Here is a 21069-nt window from a genome sequence, read left to right on the forward strand (position 1 = left end):
TATTAAACGTTTAAACTCAGATCTGCGTATTCATTCACCAAGTCTCTCAATTGCAAATCCCCCTTCTCAAAGATTTCATCCATTTGGTCCGGATTCGCAGCAAACAATGATAAGATGCCAGCATATACTTTTCTCGATATGGCCTTGTTGATTTTGATGTACTCCGATTCGGATTTAATGATAGTAGGGTCCAGCGATTCAGAGTTGGGAATATATCGCGGTCTGAGTCTATCGCGTACATACTTTTGCACCTTGTGCTTCTGCTCAAATGATAACTCAGTACGTCTGGTCAATGACCTCTCCCCTCCTGAAGGTAAAGATGGTATAGTTTCACTGACCAGTACAACCTCTTGAACAGGTGGATTTGTCTCCATGTGGACAGAAGAACTACCTGATCTAATTTGGTTCATTAAAGAGCCGAATCGGGATGGTTTTTGAGCAGAATTGCTTGCCTTAAGATCCAAAGGACCAGTAGAATCTAGAACCCTTGACGGATCAGTACGTTTTCGTCTCTTTCTTTTCTCTGATGTTGAGTGTTGGAGTGACACCTCAATGTCCTTAGTTGAGCCATGCCTCACCAGCTCCAACAAGCTCCATGAGTCAGCCTCCTCTTTGGTTAGGCTTTCCAACTGTCTTGCTTCTCGTCGCAATAGCACCCCGCCATTCAAAACCGAGGCTGACCGAGTCGGGTGCTCTCTATCATCAAAATCCTCAATCTCATTGTTTTCATTGAAGATCGTGAGTCCCCGCCGAGGAGCCGGAACCAGCCGTCTAGAAACTCGAATTGGGGATTGTATGGGCATTTCTTGGTGACAGTCGCACACTGGGCAATACCAATCAGGTTCGTCTTTGTGACCAAGACACAGTGTATGAAAGGTTGCACCGCATCCAATACATGAAACCATGGCCTTGTTGCGTCGAGAATATTGTGCACTTGAGCATATGGTGCATACGCCGTTGTGTCCCCGGTCAGGCTCTTCTGGTCTCACCTCGCCATAAATTTGTGGCGGGATAATAAACTCTTGGGGAATTTCGTTTATGGCGTCATTCTCAATGATCTTGTCTTTAACGGGAATCGATCGTTGAACTAAATTCGGTTGATGACTTGCAATGATATCGATTTTATGGAAGAGTTTGCGACAGGTGGGACATGAGTTGGAGTGAGAAGACCACTGGATAAGGCATTGTTCATGGTAAGTGTGGAGACATGGCAGTACCCTTCCTAGCAGAGCAAATGTCTGGATATTTTCGAGACAGATGGGACACTCGTGCATTTCCTCGAATGTCTTCAGACGAAACGTTGCTGGGTATAATGGCACACTTCTATTCCACTTAAGATTGCAGACTGCAACTCTATTCGCATCCCTATATGGAACGCACCAGAAAAAGAAATGGTCTAGCAGAGTTCACAGCACTAATAAAAATTAGTTACGGATCTTTCTATTGAAATCCACCAAGTATTTTGATTATTATTATTTTTTTCCTTTTTTTCTTCTCCTTTTAAGCGACAAATTGGAGGCTAATATTGGCATGAACCGCCACCATTCTACACTTGATCATCTTCCACTTACGCACGTGACTTATATTATTGTATAACCTACTACTACTACTTCTTCTTCTTCATGTCCCGCCACCAGTATGATCTTATACAGTGCATGAAAAGGCCAGGAACTCACGTTGCATTACTATGTCTGCTGTGCGATGGCAAATGTCCTATATGTGATTCCATGGTCAAGCCTAAAGAGAAAGTTAGAATATGCGATGCCTGTTCCTATGGTCATTTGGGAAAACGATGTATTATTTGCAGTGCTCATCTCGGTGAGAATGCAGAGCTTGGATCGCCCGCTTATTACTGTCAAGAATGCGTCGTTCAAGAAAAACATAGAGAAGGTTGTCCAAGGATTACGAACGTGGGCAGTTCTAAAGCAGACATGATATTCAACAAAAAGAGGAAAGCAATCACATAACTGACGCTGTATTCAAGTTGGAGCTTCTATGTTTTCTTCCAGCGGCCTATGGAGCTCATTAGGCGCTCTGTTATTCAATATTTCAGTGATTGTTGCATATATTGTGCTACTTATGTTCCAAGCTCTCGATTCCAAGATCTATCATGGAGTTCACGCCTTCGTCAAACCGCTGCTCGAGGTACCTATTCATGGGCTCAAATTCAAGTTGCCTTTTTTTCCGTATCTCGTTAATTTCATCCACACGCAGACGCTTACGACCAACTTCTGCCAAATACACATTGTCAAGCTCTGATAAAGAAGACGAATGTGCCCGCTGCATATTTTCAAGCTGCTGTTGGTTCTGTGACATCAACGAAGCGGAACGCTCACGCATAATAGAATATGACAAAGTAGTGTACACTCTATTGTAGTCAACCCCATTCTCGCCCTCAAAATCGGTATATCTGTCCATAGAAATAGTGTGCTCAAGGATGCCCTCGCCCACTTCTTCGCCATTTTCCAGCTCGTAGCGCTCGATGTCCCGCATCAAGCTTGAGTTAGACGAGTAGTGAAGAGGAAGAATCTGGTCTACCAAAGGATGTGGTTGGTTTGTGTTGTTTCGGGCCGCTTCATTTTGTATAAGCAGTTCCACTGCACGTCTTTCTTGAGGTGTTATATCACCATCGATAACTTGACTGTTAGTATGAGGATAGAGATAAGTGTACGTATCGTACTTTCACCTGCTTATATTTCAGCAGATTCCTCAGAATATTACATACATGGGAGATGCTCCAACTCAGTCGAGTTGACAACAACCATAACGGAGAATGATTCTTTTTTTTTGTTTTTTAATCTGCTTTCCTTTGGATCCGTTCAACAAAGAACGGAGAATTATAGCGAAACTCGCCTCGGCCAGAAGATGCGACAAATGAGGAAACTGAGGACAAGATGCAGGTGTGTCAATTACGAATACTGGGAAGAAAACCTAGCACATGTACTTTTTTTTGGTTCCTGTGAACGCAAGAAAGTTAGAATCACATCAGAATGAGCTATACTCACCGATCTAGTCTGTTGGTCGCTTATGGGTGTGCGAACGTTCGTTTGTGAACTTCTTCGTCCTTATGCCAAGATAATCGAGGGCTCGTAAATATCCAGCTCGTAAAGTCTACATGAAATTACGACAACGAATTAAGTGTATTGGGATGGTTTATACATTTACTTCTCCAAGACTTCAGCATCGTACTTTTGCTTGAACCAAGCAATAGACTCCTCTTGGTTGGTCTTGTGAGAGAGACCAACTCTAGCTCTGCATCTCTTTCTTCTGGCGACTCTGGCACCGTGTCTACCCATGACAACGTAGAAGTCCATACCGTAGATACCGATACCTGGGTCGTACTTGATACCCAAGTCGATGTGCTCGTCGATACCGAAACCGAAGTTACCAGTAGCAGAGAAGTTTCTCTTCTTCAACTGGAATTCCTTGACTCTCAAACCTCTCTCCAAGATTTCCTCAGCCTTTGGACCTCTGATAGTGACATGGACAGAGATCTTTTCGTTTCTTCTGATACCGAAAGTTCTGACAGTGTATCTAGCCTTGGATTGAACTGGAGTTTGACCAGACAATTGTTCCAAGACCTTGGAGGCTCTGGTCAATCTGTCACCGGACTCACCGACACAGATGTTCAAGACCAACTTTTCGATACGCAACTCACGCATAGGGTTTTGAGCAGACATTTTGGGCTGTTGTGTTTAGTACTCAGAGGAGAGAAAGTTTTTCTGCGCCTAAAATTTTTCAGTAGGAGCGCAGCCGTCGCGGGATCAATTATGTGCAGGCTGTGTCTGTGTCACGTGCGGAATCTGGTTTTTTGATCACGTGCTAGCGCTTCTGCTTAGGGTTTTCGCCCCCTCCCCTTTACATCACACCAGACGAAGGATTAATGGTAACTCAAATGACCAAGTCTTTGTACGAGATTCATTTGGAAGCGTTATTGGTATCTGTATTGAGATCGCTATTGACATCTTTAACGGTTGCCATAGGACCCAGTACTTTACATAGAACTTGATTCCACGTACACAGAAACTACTCGAACGTTCTCTAATTGCTTCTTCATTTGATGTATACATGGTAACCGGCATCTATACCTATCCGTCAACGTTGTTGAACGATTGCTCCTTCTCTTTGATATCGTAGAAAATGTCGCCGACATTGTGGTTCCCATGGTAAACCCACCCGGACTCAGTCACATGGTACAAGTTAATAGAACCTCCGGAATACGCATCTCTATGGGTTGCAGCCAAGATACTTCTTTTACCCAAGTACAACGCGTCCTCTACGGACAAGTCCCACTTATACTCCGAGTCCAACACACCGTATGCAAACGTCTGACCTGACCCCACACAGAATAAGTCACCCTTCAATCGGGTTCCGTCCGAGTCCACATAGTAAATAGTTGGACCCTCCTTTTTCGTGTAGCCACAGACCATTGTTCCCATGGACAAGCCCATGCCCTTGTAGTTGTACACCAAGTTACCCAAGATCTTAGACGCAGCAGCAACAGATATACGTTCCTTCTCTCTCAACTCGTGCAACCTACATTGCGTACCCAACCAAGTCTCCCAGTACTGACAGTCCGCAGCACCACCGGCCATAGTCCCCAACAAAAATGGATTAATACGAATAACCTTATTCACCGTTTGGGATGCTACCCAGTTTCCTGCCGTGGCTCTCGAATCGACAGCCACTATAATACCGCCCTGGAAACGGAAAGCTAATGTAGTTGTACCGTGGGCAATCTTGATTTTGCAATCTGGGTTCTTTGAGTCGTCTGTGTGAGCTCTTAAAAACTCCGTGGGGTGCGAGATTGGCGGAACTTGGATGGATGGCGCCAATGCCAATTGTGGTTGTTGGTGGAGATTCTCTCTTGCAGAGGAGATTTCACTGAGAAGTGCATTTGTATGCGCATTTGAGAACTGATTGGCGATAGTATTCATGGCCTATAGTTCAAGTACGGTGGCTGTCGGAATACTTCGTGTAGTATTAGATGTTGATATCGCCACTCGCTCGATTTAGTGTGCGGACTGCATGGTGTCCTGTTGGACCTTTACTGTAGTTTGTCTCCAACCGCTAAAGAGCTTTCGTGTATTTACAGACTATTATGAGGACTAATATGTTTTGCTCTTACTCATACCAAAGACCTAGTCACCATAACGAGGCATTTTTTTCGGCTCATCGGCATCCTCTGTTGGGCGCTTTGGCTTATTCGAAATGAACTGTGGAGGCTTGGCCAATGCACCTGGCTTGGCCAAACCCAGCGGTTTCCCAGAGAATGTTGGCCGGCTGAGGCCTGGACTGAAACTAGGAGGTTTTGATAGCCCGCTTGTGTCTTTCATTTTTGAGCTCTCTGTATTTGGCGAGCTCGTATCGATTTTGGTTTCAACTGTTCGCTGTGTACTAGGACCGGGTGTAGATTGTGGTGACTGGTCTAGGCTTGGTAACTTAGACGTAGCAGCCTGTTTCTCTTTGATAGACTTTGTTAGTGCGATGTCTAAAATCTTGCTCACCTGTTGTGGAGCCTTCTCCACCAAAAAACTCAATGCGTTGTCTCCACAACCAGCTTTCGATCCAATGATGTTCACTTGTGCTATTGTTGTGGCTAGCGCCTTGGTGATAATTTCTGTCGTCACCGCCGTATTGTAGGAGAGTTTTCGTGCTTTGTACAACGTGAAAAGCTCCTTTTGTAAGTATGTCAATGACTTCTTGGTGTCTGCATTCATTGCAGGAAGAGAAGTTGGTGGAGGAGAGCCCAGTTGCGATACGGGATTTGGAGAAGGAGATACAGACGCTCGTGCACGATTTGCGGCTAGCTGATCTTTTATAGTAGTTCCAGATGGCCGCTCTGGTTCTGGAGTCAGTATCGTGGAATTGTACAGCGACGATTGCCCATGGAAATAGGCTGGGCTCTTCCCACTCGAGTACGTTCCATCTCTCTTGATTTCACTGGCAAGCTCAGCGATCGACTTTGGCCTTTGAAGGCTATAGTTACTGGTAGGGGTAGGTGATGAATATCGCGAACCATATGCTGTTTCTCCGTTCATGTAAGTCCGACCGAGAGCATTGTATTGCGGCACGTCCAATCTTTGCCTTTGACGGAGCTCAACCGCCTTCAATGCCGCTTCTTTCGCCTTCGATACGGCAAGCTCTTGTTGCCGCTTTCTGACTTTTTCTTTCTCGAGTATATATTCTTCGTCAATTTGCCAGAGCCATTCAGATTCAGGTCCTGTTGAAGACACCTTCTTGAAAATCTGGTTGAATCTCACATTATGTGTGACCATAGACTGCCACCCGTCTGGACAGAATTTGTAATAAGGAAATAATTCTTTGATACCCTCGTGAATTTCTCCTAAGGTGTAGCCCTTTTTATCGTTCCGCTTTAGAACAGCCGTTACCATTGCCAGAATATTGATTGAGGGCTTGCTCTTGAATTGGTCAGGGACCTCTTTGAAGCTTTGAACACGAGGTGGTTTCCGAGGTAGTCCGTCTTTGCGCCTTATTGGTATTTTTGGAACTGCAGAAGGTGGATCTAAAGATTTGAATACACAAATAGGCGCCTTTTCAAATGAATCGAAAGTTGACGTAATCGCCTTAAAAGGTACTATTGAGCTTATGGTAGGAATTCTGGTTATAGTCTCAACGAGAACTTCCAATTTCGGTGGTGGTGGTCTCGTTAACATGGGGTTATACAACGACGTATTAGCTCCACCAATATAGCTATTATACGTCGAATATGGTGATGCATTCAATGGATATGCACTAGGATAAGGACTATTGGTTTGCCCCATAGTAGTAGGCTGTCTACCATAAACACGATTAGCTGGAGGTTGGATTGTGGCTGGTTTTCCCATTCGAGGACCTGAGGCAGGCTTGCCCATAAGAGGAGCAGTGCGAAGAGGAAGCTCCGTGTTTGTATCATAAAACGAAGCATTGCTTGAGTTGGGGAAGCTGTACTTTGATTGTAGGGAGTATCCGTTTGCGGCGAGAAATTTTTTTCTGTCTTCCAATTCTTTCAATTCACCTTCTTTATCTTTTCCTAAAACTTCGTTATGTGCGTCGATCAAAGGCGCTAGAGTGGCAATCTCTTGGTCAAGCATGTGAATGTCAATATCGACATCCGGTTTAGTCACAGGAGTTGTATGTTTCTTAGCTTGTGCTGTTTCAGGTTCATCAAGATTGACTCCTTGTTGAAGATTATGCTGTTTCACCAATTCATCGATTTCAACTTCTTCTTTCTCTAGTTGCTCTTCCGTTAAGTTCTTAGAATTCTGCTGTGCTAATAGCTCGCGGACTTCTTCATCCAACGAATCTGGATCAAACTCCTCACCATTTTCACCTTCAAGCTCCTCAAGTTCCTTGAGCAATGCATTGATCTCATCATTTGTGGTTGCGTTCGATTTACGTCTAGCAGTCGACAAACGTCTGACAATATCTGCTTTGGAATTTCTGCGAGCAATGTCTTTCTTCATTTCCATCAGGATTTGTACTTTCTTCTTCTTCTCTCGTTGTGGCGACGTAGATGACTGGTACAAATTGGTTCGCAAGTTGATCGCATCGCTGGGATTTATTAGTTGCCCAGGCTTTTGTTTCTTTTCGTTCTCTTCGCTCGGTTCTATGGTAGGAAGGACAAATGTGAACGGAATATCTCCTATTTGAACTTTAGTGCCGTCCGCAAGCGGAAGTGTTATACCTTTTTCAACAAACAGATCATCTATAAACGCTCCGTTCCTCCCCACAATGGATATTTCAAATCTTTGGGTTCCAAAATTGTAAAATATCTTTGCATGTCTTCGCGAAATAGCCTTTTTTGAACCGAGGTGAACGTCCACAGAGTGTTGTGATGATTGTATTTCCTCATTGGAATTTCTCCCTAGTACAACCTGAAGAGTTTGTACGAAGAAAGTATAATTCTCAAAGTCTAGGCGAGCATAAGCAGAAATCTTAGATGCAGCTGCATTTCCATCGACATCCTCTGTTTCCGATGCTTCTGCGGCTGGCGAAATCACAGCCTGTTTGTTTAGTGCTTCTTGAGCAGAGTCCGCTATCGAATCGGATTTTGATTGTGATGTCGGATTTAGATAGCTCTCCGTTAGAGGAAATGATTTTGCAAGCTCTTCGTTGGTCTTAGCCGTATTGCTCGGTATGGCTCTCGGGCTGCTTTGAGCATGTTCACTGGTGGGCCAGCTCATTGTCAGTGAAGGTCAGGAACAGGACAATCCTCGTAGTTGAGTAGATTTTCACGTAATAAGAAAAACCGTAACACGAGAGTCCTCGCGTAATTCTAGTTTCACTGGCTTCTGTAAGCGAGACCGGTTCTCTGGAGCAAAGTATGTTAGTTATTAAGGGTACACTCGCGTTGTCTTTTCTCGCTCATCTCTAGGTTCCGTACAGGAGATGATTAGTAGGCAAATTCCCCATCGAGAATGAGGAATAAGAAACAGGGATAGCTGATAGACTGGGCAATTTATACGAATAAGTTTTGCAAAGTATCTAACAGTGTGGATTATTATATTTACGTTTGTCTTTTTTTTTTTCTTTTTTTGGTGCACTATGTTCGGTTTGCATCTTCGCTACGAAAAGGGTTTATTGCTTCATTAATCGCATTTCTTCCTCAATCGATTATGGGAATATCAAACGTAAAACATGTGACCCACAAGAAAAGAGAAGCAAAATCCGAAACATCAAAGAGCAAACTTTTATACGACCTATTGGAACTGTCAGCCCTGTGCATTTGATTTTCCGACATGATTATTACATTATATGATAAATCAGAATCAACTAGTCCTGCAGGGTAAGATAGCTTGATGAGCACAAAAGTCATAAATTTACCTTCCTGTTTAAACCAAGGCAGAATGGTACGTTAAAACATCACCCGTCACAATTTATACAAAGTACTAATTACAAGGCTATTAAGAAGAAATCGGGACTTAGGGCGAAGCTGGCTAAAAGGTCTACGATATCTAGTAAAATCGCAGAGTTCAAGAAAGAGCAAGAACAGAGCGATGACTATCACGAGAATCCGCTTTTAAAGTTGCTGAAAACGACCAAAAAGGAGAAACAACAAGCAAAATCTAGTCAGTTCAATGAAAAAATTCTTTCGAAATTAACATTCAATCTTAGCGGAGGTATTTCTAAGTCTGCTTTGAGGAGGAGGAAAAGAAAGGAAAAAGAGCAGTTGAAGCCGAAATTAGGAGACTTATGGCTGAGCTTACCTGAACTGACAGTGAACATTGTGCAGAAGAATAATGAAAGAGAGCCGTCGTATGTCCAACACACGACGAAAGCGGCTAATTTACCGAACCCTCAGAAACAGACGGGACACGCTAAGCTCTTGAAAACTGAAAACGAACATTTCAATAAGGTCCTTCAGAACCAAGAGTTCAAGTGCACTCCATTTAGCGCATTGAAGCAGGCAATTAGCCAGAACATGAAAAAATAGCCTCTGACGAAAGTGGTGACATAATAAATCAGTCAACTATATATTATGCATTTTAAAATAATTTGTGGAAACTTGAGCCGTATGCATACCCAGAATGGATGCGCCCGTGTAAAGAAATCGCGGTAGTGTCGGTACTATATACAGGATATTATCGAGGTAAACAAAAACATGTTGATGTTAACCACAGGAAAAGCAAGAATCCCCATCACCAGTCCATTTAGAATTTACTGCACCTACTCTTCCACCCTACACATCTACTTGAACCCCCACAAAAATTAGGTGGATATGGAGGAAAAGCTCAACAGTGAGTGGGATATACCCGATTCCACTATTACTCAGGAAGATGAATTTAACATCTTTCTGTATAATAAACATAACGAAAGCATTTTTGACGATTATCGATACTTCCCCCATTTGAAGCCTGAGCACGACAGTGTGGTTAAGTTTGATCAGAACAACGAGGAAGTCATAAACCATGCAACATTGAAAGCATTAATAGTTCAGTTAACCTCCCCCGAGGTTATTGACTATAATCTTATCTGCGACTTCTTTCTCACTTACAGACTTTTCACCGACTCTCATACCGTCATGTCCTTGCTACTCACACGGTTAATTTGGTCTTTGCAGTATGTCAATTCCTTTAAAGATGAAACAGAGAGAACGGGAAAGCTAGTACTCTTGAGAACATTTGTTGTGTTGAGACACTGGATATTGAACTACTTTATTGACGATTTTCAAAACGATTTCGACTTATGTGACACATTTTCCACGATTCTAAATCGCATCACAGGGGGCCCTACTCTTATAAGAAGTAATATGGTCTTCGAATTGAAGATCATAACGGACTTAAAAACCCACTGGTTGTCTCAGTTTAACGAATTCTTTGACGCTAACATTGCCATGGAGTCAATTTATGAGAACAACCTTCCAATGGTCGCAAGCATAGTCAACTATAATAAGTTGACAAAATCCACCACAGATAACTCCATTCATACGAACCCTTCATACAGACGTTCGGCTATGCTTTCACTTTACGATAACAAAACACACCATAAATGCTTAATATTCAATGAATCCAATTCAAATGACGAGAATCCCCAGCTTTCAATCAATAATTTGCTCGCGCAACATAAATCGTCTAGGACATCTTTGAACGATAAATTGCGTGACTTCCACTCAAAAGTTGATCGAAAGGATGAGACGAAACCGGGACCGAGCAACAAACATCATGCGCATAAGGCAAAGTGTATGCACTTTACAGATTCGTCTCTCGCTTTGAAGAAGACAGCAGCAATGCGGGACTCTTTACGAAGCGAGTCGAAGAAAGATAGTATTGTAGCAACAGGATTCTCCACTAATGGCCAGGTCAAGCTTCCGAACTCAAAGATCAGTTACATTGTACCCCCAACCCCTGTCAAGAAAATGGAGTATACCTTGAAGGATGAAACCCATGTGCCAATCAAAAGGAAATCTTTTCTCCACAGTACGGATTCTACAGATGTGGATGGACTAGGAAGGAAAGTCTCAATCAAGAAATTCATGGAAGGATGGAAAAAATCTTTCAATTCGGCAGATCTTAAAGGAGATAAAACTACTGTAGAGGCTTCAGGAAGCCTCCACATACCTGACGCTTTTGAGGAATCAACACAGAAGGCAATTGGTACCAGGATTGATACCCTCAGTGCTAGGATAATTGATGAATTAGAGTACATCATCAGAAATTCAATTGTTGACAATAATGGTACTATCAACGAAGATGAGGATAAAGACAGAATAAGCCAAGCAGACGTGAATGTTGAGAATCTTTCACGTGAACCCACAACGAAGTCAGAACTCAGTAAAGCACAATCGTGCAAGAAGAAACACTCTGATGACAGTGAATTATTACACGATGGGATAATCAAGAGATCGAAGACAATTCTGGATCATAGAGACGACGTGTCAATACAGGATGTCTCAGAACTAAATATTGAGAAGATTGATAACATTTTCAGTCAAGATGAAATTTTCGTGTCCATAAATATTGAAAATGAGAGGGACTCCGATAGCGAATCTGAAGCGCTTAACGATGTTCTCTCTGACGAAGATTCACAGTCAGGAAAGTCCTCTTTCAGAAAAGTCACTAGCATTAACTGGAATGATGAAGGAAATCTTGATTTTGAAAATTCGGCTTCTCTTGTGCAATCACCGATTGCCGCAGACGAGAAAGATAATACGAAGACCGATCGACTTGTGAAGAGGAATACTCAGTACTTCGACGTTAGCTCAGATTTATCCACATCCAAGAAACAAGAATCACAAGATAACTCCTCAGTTTCTTTCCCCAGTGACATCGACCATTATAATGCTGAAATAGCAGATTTGAGTGTTGCCATGAGCCCGCAGTCCATGAAGCGAACAGCACACAAAATAAGCTTTGGCGACCTGTTCAATACAAATGCAGCCAGCAAAAGATTCTCGATGTTTTCGGGAGCGTCAGGTGGCTCTCTACTCAGACGCGATTCTGCTAAGTCATACCTTAGTTATGATTCAGCGCTATCAACTTCTTCTAATCTCAAGACTGACATGCCAGAAAATAGCAATCTTCGAAAAAAGAACGGGTACCAGAACTTAAGAAAATTGGCTAAGTTAAATTTGAATGACTTCAATGACCAACTTGATGAACAGGACGTGTTATACGCTAGCGCTCAGGATCGTGCCTTGGGGATCCCTTTCAAAGTTAGAACGACTTCGTTGGCTTCTAGGTCTTCCTCTACAAGAAAAAGTGTCAGATTTAGTGTTATATGCGCTTTGACTGAATTGCCTTTTAATGATTGCCGCGATAGTGTACTATTACTCAACAACACCAATTCTCATCGCAAACTGTCTGAGATGGCAGACAGTTCAGTATTTTCCAGCGCTGAGCACAAGTCGTCTGCAACTAAGAAGGTAAGTGGACAATCATCAGCCAGCTCTGTGGCAATTCCTGGTATAAGCAGCTATGTGCTTAAAGAGCTTGCCTCTATTCCGGATGAGAAATTAGACTCGAACAACCCTGTCAAATTTGCATTGTACAAACTCGAAGGTAAGGACCAAGAGCCTAGCGATAGTGGTGATACATCAGTGGAATTGACTCAAAGTGTTCCTAATTCAGATAAAACTTCTGGCCCCGAAAGGCCACAAAGTTTTAACGAAGGAAGCATTGTTTGTAAACCTCAGAGCACTGAGAATCTTGACGAGTCCTATGGAAACCATAGATCAGAATATGAAGAAAAGTCAGGAATTCATGATACTGAGGAGATTCTTGCGGAGATAAACAATGCAGCCACTGAAGATGCCATTGAATATTCTTCTGAAGTTGAGAAAGAGTTAAGAGACAAGCCAGTTACACCTATCAAAACACGGCCTAGAACCGCGCTCAATCCATCATTGTCTACTCCAAATATGAATGCCTTTTTAATGTCCGTTTCCGGCAGTGAGAACACAAGTCCACTATCAATTTTGAATCCCAAAGTGATATTGGATGGCTACTCGCTCACATCTAAATATTTGTCTGTGGAGGAAGTCATGGAGAAAGGGTCTCATGTGTCATTTGTGCTTAGCTATAAGTCGAAAGACTTGGCAGAACACTTCACCGTTATTGAACGAGACATGTTACAAGAGATCGATTGGAGAGAACTTGTTGAGCTTCAGTGGAATAAAGACCTTAGTCCTATTAACAGCTGGCTCGAGATTATCGTCAACGAGACATACTATAGTAAGAACAAAGGTGTTAATTTGGTAATATCCAGATTCAATTTAATGGTTAACTGGATCATATCTGAAATCTTGTTAACTAAATCCGAGGAGGAAAGACGAATGGTGGTCTCAAGATTTATCCATGTTGCATACCACTGTTTAGTTTTGCAAAACTTTGCTTCTTTGATGCAAATAATTTTAGCTTTAACTAGCGAAAAAGTAACCAAATTGAAGCAAACATGGAACGCATTACGCCCAGGGGATATCTTAACGTTGAAGAATCTTGAAGAAATGACTTCACCATTAAAGAACTTCATCAACATCCGCTTATGCACGAATCAAGTTCAACCTTCACGTGGTTGCATTCCATTTGTGGGCTTGTATCTTTCCGATTTGATATTCAATGCTGAAAGGCCGAAGTATGTCAAAAAGCCCAACAAGCCACTGCCTATTGTACCACCTAATACCCTCTCGGAGAGTTTTGATCGGGCTCTGACACTTGCCGATTCCAGTGTCGAGTCTGAAACAGTTCACATGGACAGCGACCGTCTAATCAACTTCTCCCGCTTCCGGACGTCTGTCCATATTGTGAAATCCTTATCGCAGTGCATAGAATGGTCGAAAAACTATAATTTCTCCATTGATGATGAGCTCTTAAGCAAATGTCTCTACATTAAATCACTCGATGAAGAAGAAATGAATTACTGTCTCAAGATCATTGAGCATCTGAGTTAATAAATTTTAATGAACAGCAATAATATTGATCAAAATGGGTATGCGGTAGTCCTATCATATGTCCTTAGATGAATGCGGAGTGAAGGTCTGTTGGGTTACGGAGAACCGAGGGTAGAACAACCGAGGGCACAATGTAGCGAACTTTGGCGCGCGTTCCCCCCGGCTCTCCGGATTTGCTTCCCCAACCAACAATCTTACTTGGCTTTTCAAGAAGTTTAAAACCATTTCTTATCGCCCCACATTCGATTAACTTGGTTTTCTTGATCTTAAAAACAATTCAAAATGGCCAGAAAAAGGAACACGAGGACGTGGGTTGCATTGGCTTTAGCAACATCGGTTGCCGCTGTTGCATACAAAATATACCAAGAATGGTTACCCAACGAAGACGAGCAACGTGAAAGCTCAAACGTGAAGAAAATCAAAAGCAAATATGCTAACAAGTCTGTCACTTTAACACTTCTGCATTCGGTCTTGAACTCTGATTCAAGTCTTGAAGAGATTCTCTTGAATTCAAACAATGTCACATTCATTCTTCCTCCTTACCTTTCAGTCGACGATTTACAATGCAACATTAGTGGAAAGAGAAGCATGGTTGTTCCAGAAATCCTTCAGGATAATTACAAATTACTCAAATGCTCGAACATGCAAGGATACTTCCAGCTCCTTAAAAATTTGAGACCAGATATTTTGATCGTGTGCACTGACGATTTGGGTATCACGGAGCAGATACCAAAAGACTTGGGTCGTTTCGTGGGGAAAGTTGTTACGATTGACCAGGAAAAGGATAAAGCACGTACAGTGCTATCTGAGTATTTTTAACAGAATGATACGATTGCCGTTGGCTGGTCTACGGTGATGATCGAATTATTCTCGCGGTGCAACCAAGAATGATGGTCTACGTAAATTTTGTACCTTGGGGAAAAGTTTACTTTGGACGATTCCATGTCCTATCTTGATCATTCACATAGTGCGAAGAATTGAAGAAACATTCATACTAAAGAACGTGCTATCCTATACTGTATTTCATGCACATTTAAATTGACAAGCTACACAACCATATTCTCATGGAATTCAGTACTATGTACTCGAACTACACGATGCATATCAAACGTTGTTGAAAGATTGGGCAAATATTTTCTTTTACGTGTTGGCATAAGCGAAAGACAGATTTCTAAGCAGCATCAATATGACTTTGGAGTGGAACATTCAGAAAGTGTCTTCCCGTGAGAATACACGTATAGCATAACTTGTAATGTATATTTTCCTCTTTAGCAACTAATTCTACTAATGCCCCAACATTTCAGTTATAGTGATTTTCTAAGCAGTTTGTGACGTCGGAAAAAAAATAAATCATGTAAGAAGGTGATCAAGTGTGGTGTTCCTACACCTGTGCACCACAGTGTAGAGAGAAGCTCAAGCCTATTAGTATTGTCTTGAAATACCTCAATGCAAAACGTTAGACTCGGCAATAATGCTAAACAGAAAGAAAGCATTGATGGTGATTTATCATCATTTCTACGGCAAAACCCAACACTGCCAATATCAATGAACCATCGGGCACCAAACAGATCTAGATTTGTTGCGGGGAACATGAGTACCAACACCACTGGTAGCACTCTTATAGTCGGGAAAAACAGCGTCACTTCCAGTGTTGGAGGGGTTGGAGCTAAAAACTTTTCGTCCAATCCCCTACACAGACACAGAATCCACCACAATCGTGCAAACCTAGAAACAAAGTTTGCCAGAGTCAAGTCCCCCACACATACCACTAACGTTCCATCATCTAGCGATTCGGACGCAGAGTCTCCTATACAGATGCCTGTGTGGTTCCATGAACTCCGATCTTACTCAGAAGATGTGATTATTGACCGGAATGCTATTCCTAACCTAAGAGTGGGAAATTTGTATGAATTGGAACCTATGGAGAAGACTGCAAACGCAAAACGGCCAAACAAGTACGTTTTTCTTGTACGAGAATCCAACATATTGGGCAAGGATGTGACAGAATCACCGAATACTTTAAGTGTCTCCACAGCGAAAGCCAAAACGAATTTTCAAATCTCTTTACTTTCGACTTTCCAGAAACTATTGGACATTCCTCCACGTTCTACTGTTCAATTGAAATGTATCTCAAATATAGAAGATGTTATGCTTGATACAGTCGAAATATATCTCAAGGACGTTAATTTTCCTAGAGATTCGCAATGGGGTCTCGCATCGTCCATGGTTGGAAGTTGTTGCTACGTCAATCAGAGAGTGTCATTTTCTGGAAACCGGATAGGTTACATCAATACGCTATATAAGGACGGACGCCTGTTATTCAGCGGATACATTGGCATCAAGACAAATATCGTTTTTCGCTCCGAAAGTGCAAAGCTAGTCTTTCTAGTTCAAATGTCAAGAGAAATGTGGCACTTCGAAGAAAACGGGGAGATAATGTTCCACAAGCTAGTGAATGCGTTATTTCCCAAAATTTTTAAGAAGTGGAGGGCCAACAATTCTCATCATTCCATCACAATTGTGCTTTTCACTAGTGTGGATTTGACATACACACCTTGGATATCTTTGGGTGGAGGAGAAAGACCATCGAACTGTCAAGATTACTACCGTGTGGTTGTAGATCAAGTCAGTGTGTTTGTGTGGGATAAAATAATGGCAGCGCTACGTCTTGAATTTGCAAACTTTAAGAGAGACATATTACTACATCTTGAAGACAACAAGTATCAAATCAAGGGAGAACCATGCCCTGCAGTGAAAGGAAACTTATTGGAGGCGATAAATTTAAGTTTGAGCCTTGTGTCGGACCGATTTCGAAATACAGACCTCAGACATTCCGTGAACCACTTGGTGGTTATTACCCCTGGAACGGGAATTTTTGATGTTGATTTTGATCAATTAAGCGATACTTCAAGAAAGATGTTGAGTCTTGATATCGCTTTGGATATCGTTTCTTTGAGCCAACAACCATTGCATACAGTTCCTCTTTTCAGATACAGAGATGCAGAAGGGAAAGTAAATCATTGTGTTCCCAAGTGGTGCGATGTCTCTTACTACGCCGGAGAAGTCGGGAGCTCATTTCATTGGATTCCTAGGTGTAAGATCTACGAACTTCAAATGATGGGTGTCATGGAGAATGAGATCAATGAAATACAAATTGAGAGATTGAACTTCAAGGACAATAGCAGGGTAATCGAATCGATGGACAAGTATGACGAAGCACTATTCAAACCTGTCAATTCCAGGCCCCTCCACTCTTTTTCAGAAAGCACAATGAAGGGTAAGATTTCAAAACCAGTTGTTAAGAAAGAAGCCACGGGCTCTCTCTTTCTAATGGGAAGTAGACCAGCTCCTTCAAAATTAAACATATCATCATCCAGGACTAATGTTTCCGAGACGCATTCTTCCGTCCAAGGTACTGTGACGAATACGTCTACGACAAACTCAGCTTTATCATCCCTATACACATTGAATAAATCCAACGATGATTCTAATCAAAAAACAGCAGGTGTTAAAGCCCTCCCTTCAAAACCACTCCAAATGAACAGCCAACATCAACTGAAACTAATGGAAGTCAAAACTACACCGTCGTCGACACTTGATGCAATTCGTTCAAGTAAGAAAATAAGGAGTCAAAAGAGAAGCAATGCGGAAAAGGCTACTGCAAAAAAGAAATCTTTCACAGATACAACAGATTATAGAAGCGACTTGGATAGCCAATACTGGCTAAATATTGAAAATCCATCACAACAATCGCTGTCTTATGCTGATATTTGGGGAAGATGGTCTCACGTATTGCCCCCAAAAATTCGGAGAAGAATGTTCAAGTGGAGGTCCTTAAAGGCACCAGCGGCACTTCCCATATCGACTTCGTTATTTCCCACTAGCACCCAATTGCAAACGGACTACACTCTCCAAAACTACATCATTACATTGAACTTTGAGAACAACCTTGAGCTTAAGACGACTCGAGAATTAATGCGAGAAATGATTGGATTGCGGCTCGCTATGGGCTTTCAAGTTTGCTTCGGCGAGAATATTGATAGAATAGAAGCCGAGAGAAAACCACTTGGGAACCCGGCGAGTATCATAAAGTACTTCCCAACAGACGACTGTACGGGAAAGAAGATGTACTTGTCGATAAATGATGAAGTACACAGCATCTTTTGTGACTATGACGGGACATTGAACGTACAAATGTATCGTAAAATTGAAAAAAAAGACCCTAGCAAAATATCCTTGGGATCAAGGAGACCTCACAGCGATGAAAATGCCGTCATTCGAACTAGATATGCAGATGAGTACACTCCTTTAAAAATCGACTTGCAAAATATCAAACCACCAACTTTCAATTGGAATCAATTTGATCAGCTACTTGCTGGGTATGATGATGCAATCACAGGAGAGAAGGCATATCATAAGATGAAGTTTGTGGTAATGCCCGGTGACATTCCTCCAAATGCTCACCACATAAACAATGAGAACCTTAGCGATGAAGAGATAAGAGTTGAGGGCCTCCGGAAACTAATTGCTCTAATCGAACGAGGAAAGTACGTACAGCCCGAAAAACAGGAGAAGAAGTCTAAAAAAGAAGAGATACTCCCCGAAATCCTCTTCTATACGGGTAACTTGTATGACTTCCTTGGAGAGCAAGCTGAATATTTCAACGTAAGTGGAACAAAACCCGACAACTCATTGATGGTAGATGGACTGAGATTCAACACGAATATTAAACTTCAATCATTGGCACAAGAATTACAAGCGCCCGCCCCTGCTGGTCTTAGATTGGTTGATAGAACCTGGCACTTCAAACTTCATCCGCACTGTTTCCTTGGAAATGAGATGGTATCTTGGCTTTTAGAAGCATTCGACGACATTGATAGCAGGGAGGAGGCAACACAATACGGCCAAAGTTTAATGGAGAGGGGCCTTTTCCGACACGTGGAAAACCGGCACGGTTTCTTAGATGGCCACTATTTCTACGAGTTTGAAGATGACTATGTGGACAATTCCTACAAATCTAGGTCAAGCACTTCTGGATGGTTTAGGAAAAAAGGTGGACACGATGGGCAAGATCAGTCACAACCACTGCCTACAACACCAGTCAGCAGTAATGCAAACCAGAGACGTAACTCTGATAATGAATCAGCTTTATCAGGCACTGAGTCAAATCCAGATTTACGTCGTGTCATCTCGCAGAATTTGCAAATTGACAGCGATTCTTCTTCATTAACCGACTCACAAAAGTTGAGAAGAAAAAAGAAGTTTATGATAAGCAAGCATGTCAAATACAATTGCGATCCATTACGAAAATCTTTTAGACCGGAGCTATTAGATGTCCATTATGATTGTGTGCATAATCCTGAGCACTGTTACCACATTCGGCTACAATGGTTGAATACCAGTACCAAATTTATCGATGAAACAATCATCAATTGGTCCCGGGTATGCGAACGGTATGGCCTTAAATTAGTGGAAACCCCTTGGAGTGAGTTATGTATTATCCCCAATTTGAACCCCTTCCATTCATTTGTGGATTTGAAGCTCGTGCTAAACCCTTTGACTGATCCGGAGTTCATGAACAATGACGTGCTCAAGACTAATAAGTTCTATTACCACTTGCATCTACTAAAAAAAGCTGGCTTTCTTTTGGACAACCGCGGCACAAGGTTTTTTAAGAAGGATAACGTCGAAATATGCTACAGTTGGGGGATGCCCTCATTCAAGTATGCCCAGTTCATTCATAAGACAGGATCATATATCGTGGAGTTGAGAGACAATGGCGATTTCTTCATGGCACCTAACAATGTTCATATCCTACGGGTTAATACTCTCGTTTCTTCCATGCCTGAGCTGAGCAGCAAGTTCAACGCTCTTGATTCACAGAAAGTCATGCTTGATTTTCGAGAGAGTTGCAGGAGCAAGAAGTACTTGAGAGAAGTATTTCGGGAAGCAAGCAAAAACTTGAAGGAGGAGTACAATGCTGACTTCTTACTTTATACGTAATAACTATTTTTACACATATACTACTTAGATATTTACTGAGCAATTCTTTCAGCAATCTTCAAAGCATCTGCCAACACTCCATGGGCTGTAATCTCTGCTCCAGCGCCAGCACCTTGAATAATCAATGGGTTCACATACCGTTCTGTTTGGATGGAAACGACGTTATCAGAACCCTTCAAGGAAGCGAATGGATGGTCAAAATCATATTTGGCGATTCCAACGGAAACCTTATTTGCCTTGAAGTCCACTTGGCCAACATATCTCAAGACTTTGTTTTCAGCGAGAGCATCATCCTTGCGCTTTTGGAAATCAGCGTCGAAGTTAGGCAACTTCTCCAAAAATTCAACACCAGTAGCACAGGCTTCCAATTCTTTAGGGACTAAAGAGTCAACAGCAAAAGAGGTTGGCGATTCCACTTCAAAACCAGCAATTCTTGCCAAAATGGTAACTTTTCTAGCGAAGTCCATACCGTTCAAGTCATCTCTTGGATCAGGCTCAAGGTACCCCAATTCCTTGGCGGTCTTAACAACATCAGAAAATTTAGTGGTTGAAGGCTCACTTGTAGAGAGGGTATTGAAGATGAAGGACAATGAACCTGACAAAATACCTTCAATCTTGTGCACTTTGTCACCGGTTGTAACCAAATCTCTCAAAGAACCAATGATTGGCAAAGCTGCTCCAACTGTAGCTTCATGGTAAACCAAACCACCTCCTGGAGCGGCAGAGTTGGAGAAAATCTCATTCCATGTTTTCAAATCAGAAGAAAATGCCTTTTTGTTTGGTGTGGCAATGGAAATACCTTCCTTGATGAAAGTTGGATAGTAGTCAGCAATGGCGACATTGGACGTGTTGTCAATCAAAAGAGATGGTTTTGCTGAAGCCTTCAAAAATTTAGTCAATTCATCTAAAGATAATGTTGGCTGGGTAACCGCAGTTTCATACGAAGCCAAATCGACAGGTTTGTAGTCTTGTGAGAAAAGGGCTTCTTTAGAGTTCTTAGCCAAGTATACAACATTTAAGTTGATCGGAAACTTCAAGTTCTTCAATTGGTTGATGAAGGCCGAGCCAACAACACCGGACCCAATAATAGCAACGTTGACGGATTTCATTGTCGAAAGAATGCGTTACTCCAGGTTTGAGAACTACATACTGTTAATGAAAAAATGAGTGCGAGCACG

The 21069-nt window shown here is 42.1% G+C and overlaps 11 protein-coding genes across 11 annotated transcripts; 5 read left to right on the forward strand and 6 right to left on the reverse strand. All coding sequences in view use genetic code 12, as the record gives it.

Annotated features, from left to right (window-relative positions):
• Positions 1–2: 2 nt before the first annotated feature.
• FOB63_001768 (ubiquitin-protein ligase) lies at positions 3–1274 on the reverse strand (the record flags this gene model as incomplete). Its single annotated transcript, XM_002618106.2, has 1 exon — positions 3–1274. One exon carries the CDS (start codon positions 1272–1274, stop codon positions 3–5), a length of 1272 nt encoding a protein of 423 aa, XP_002618152.2.
• Positions 1275–1622: 348 nt separating this feature from the next.
• On the forward strand, positions 1623–1967 carry RDS3 (U2 snRNP complex subunit; the record flags this gene model as incomplete). Its single annotated transcript, XM_002618105.1, has 1 exon — positions 1623–1967. One exon carries the CDS (start codon positions 1623–1625, stop codon positions 1965–1967), a length of 345 nt encoding a protein of 114 aa, XP_002618151.1.
• A 106-nt stretch (positions 1968–2073) lies between these two features.
• On the reverse strand, positions 2074–2765 carry FOB63_001770 (uncharacterized protein; the record flags this gene model as incomplete). The annotated part of the gene is made up of 2 exons (XM_066102188.1): positions 2074–2636; positions 2726–2765. 2 exons carry the CDS (start codon positions 2763–2765, stop codon positions 2074–2076), a joined length of 603 nt encoding a protein of 200 aa, XP_065958485.1.
• Positions 2766–3161: 396 nt separating this feature from the next.
• On the reverse strand, positions 3162–3680 carry RPL11 (60S ribosomal protein uL5; the record flags this gene model as incomplete). Its single annotated transcript, XM_002618104.1, has 1 exon — positions 3162–3680. The coding sequence occupies one exon, from the start codon at positions 3678–3680 to the stop codon at positions 3162–3164; it is 519 nt and encodes a 172-aa protein (XP_002618150.1).
• A 408-nt stretch (positions 3681–4088) lies between these two features.
• On the reverse strand, positions 4089–4937 carry PRE2 (proteasome core particle subunit beta 5; the record flags this gene model as incomplete). Its single annotated transcript, XM_002618103.2, has 1 exon — positions 4089–4937. The coding sequence occupies one exon, from the start codon at positions 4935–4937 to the stop codon at positions 4089–4091; it is 849 nt and encodes a 282-aa protein (XP_002618149.1).
• Positions 4938–5141: 204 nt separating this feature from the next.
• Positions 5142–8186, reverse strand: FHL1 (Fhl1p; the record flags this gene model as incomplete). Its single annotated transcript, XM_002618102.2, has 1 exon — positions 5142–8186. One exon carries the CDS (start codon positions 8184–8186, stop codon positions 5142–5144), a length of 3045 nt encoding a protein of 1014 aa, XP_002618148.2.
• Positions 8187–8849: 663 nt separating this feature from the next.
• FOB63_001774 (uncharacterized protein) lies at positions 8850–9436 on the forward strand (the record flags this gene model as incomplete). The annotated part of the gene is made up of 2 exons (XM_066102189.1): positions 8850–8852; positions 8903–9436. The coding sequence occupies 2 exons, from the start codon at positions 8850–8852 to the stop codon at positions 9434–9436; spliced, it is 537 nt and encodes a 178-aa protein (XP_065958486.1).
• A 285-nt stretch (positions 9437–9721) lies between these two features.
• LTE1 (mitotic regulator) lies at positions 9722–13888 on the forward strand (the record flags this gene model as incomplete). The annotated part of the gene is made up of 1 exon (XM_002618101.2): positions 9722–13888. The coding sequence occupies one exon, from the start codon at positions 9722–9724 to the stop codon at positions 13886–13888; it is 4167 nt and encodes a 1388-aa protein (XP_002618147.2).
• A 282-nt stretch (positions 13889–14170) lies between these two features.
• On the forward strand, positions 14171–14707 carry PEX22 (Pex22p; the record flags this gene model as incomplete). The annotated part of the gene is made up of 1 exon (XM_002618100.1): positions 14171–14707. The coding sequence occupies one exon, from the start codon at positions 14171–14173 to the stop codon at positions 14705–14707; it is 537 nt and encodes a 178-aa protein (XP_002618146.1).
• A 627-nt stretch (positions 14708–15334) lies between these two features.
• Positions 15335–19891, forward strand: IML1 (Iml1p; the record flags this gene model as incomplete). The annotated part of the gene is made up of 1 exon (XM_002618099.2): positions 15335–19891. One exon carries the CDS (start codon positions 15335–15337, stop codon positions 19889–19891), a length of 4557 nt encoding a protein of 1518 aa, XP_002618145.2.
• A 32-nt stretch (positions 19892–19923) lies between these two features.
• On the reverse strand, positions 19924–21000 carry HOM6 (homoserine dehydrogenase; the record flags this gene model as incomplete). Its single annotated transcript, XM_002618098.2, has 1 exon — positions 19924–21000. The coding sequence occupies one exon, from the start codon at positions 20998–21000 to the stop codon at positions 19924–19926; it is 1077 nt and encodes a 358-aa protein (XP_002618144.2).
• Between the last annotated feature and the right edge of the window lie 69 nt (positions 21001–21069).

The sequence above is a fragment of the Clavispora lusitaniae genome (genome assembly GCF_014636115.1).
Source record: "Clavispora lusitaniae strain FDAARGOS_655 chromosome Unknown tig00000038_pilon, whole genome shotgun sequence".
Taxonomy (NCBI): domain Eukaryota; kingdom Fungi; phylum Ascomycota; class Pichiomycetes; order Serinales; family Metschnikowiaceae; genus Clavispora; species Clavispora lusitaniae.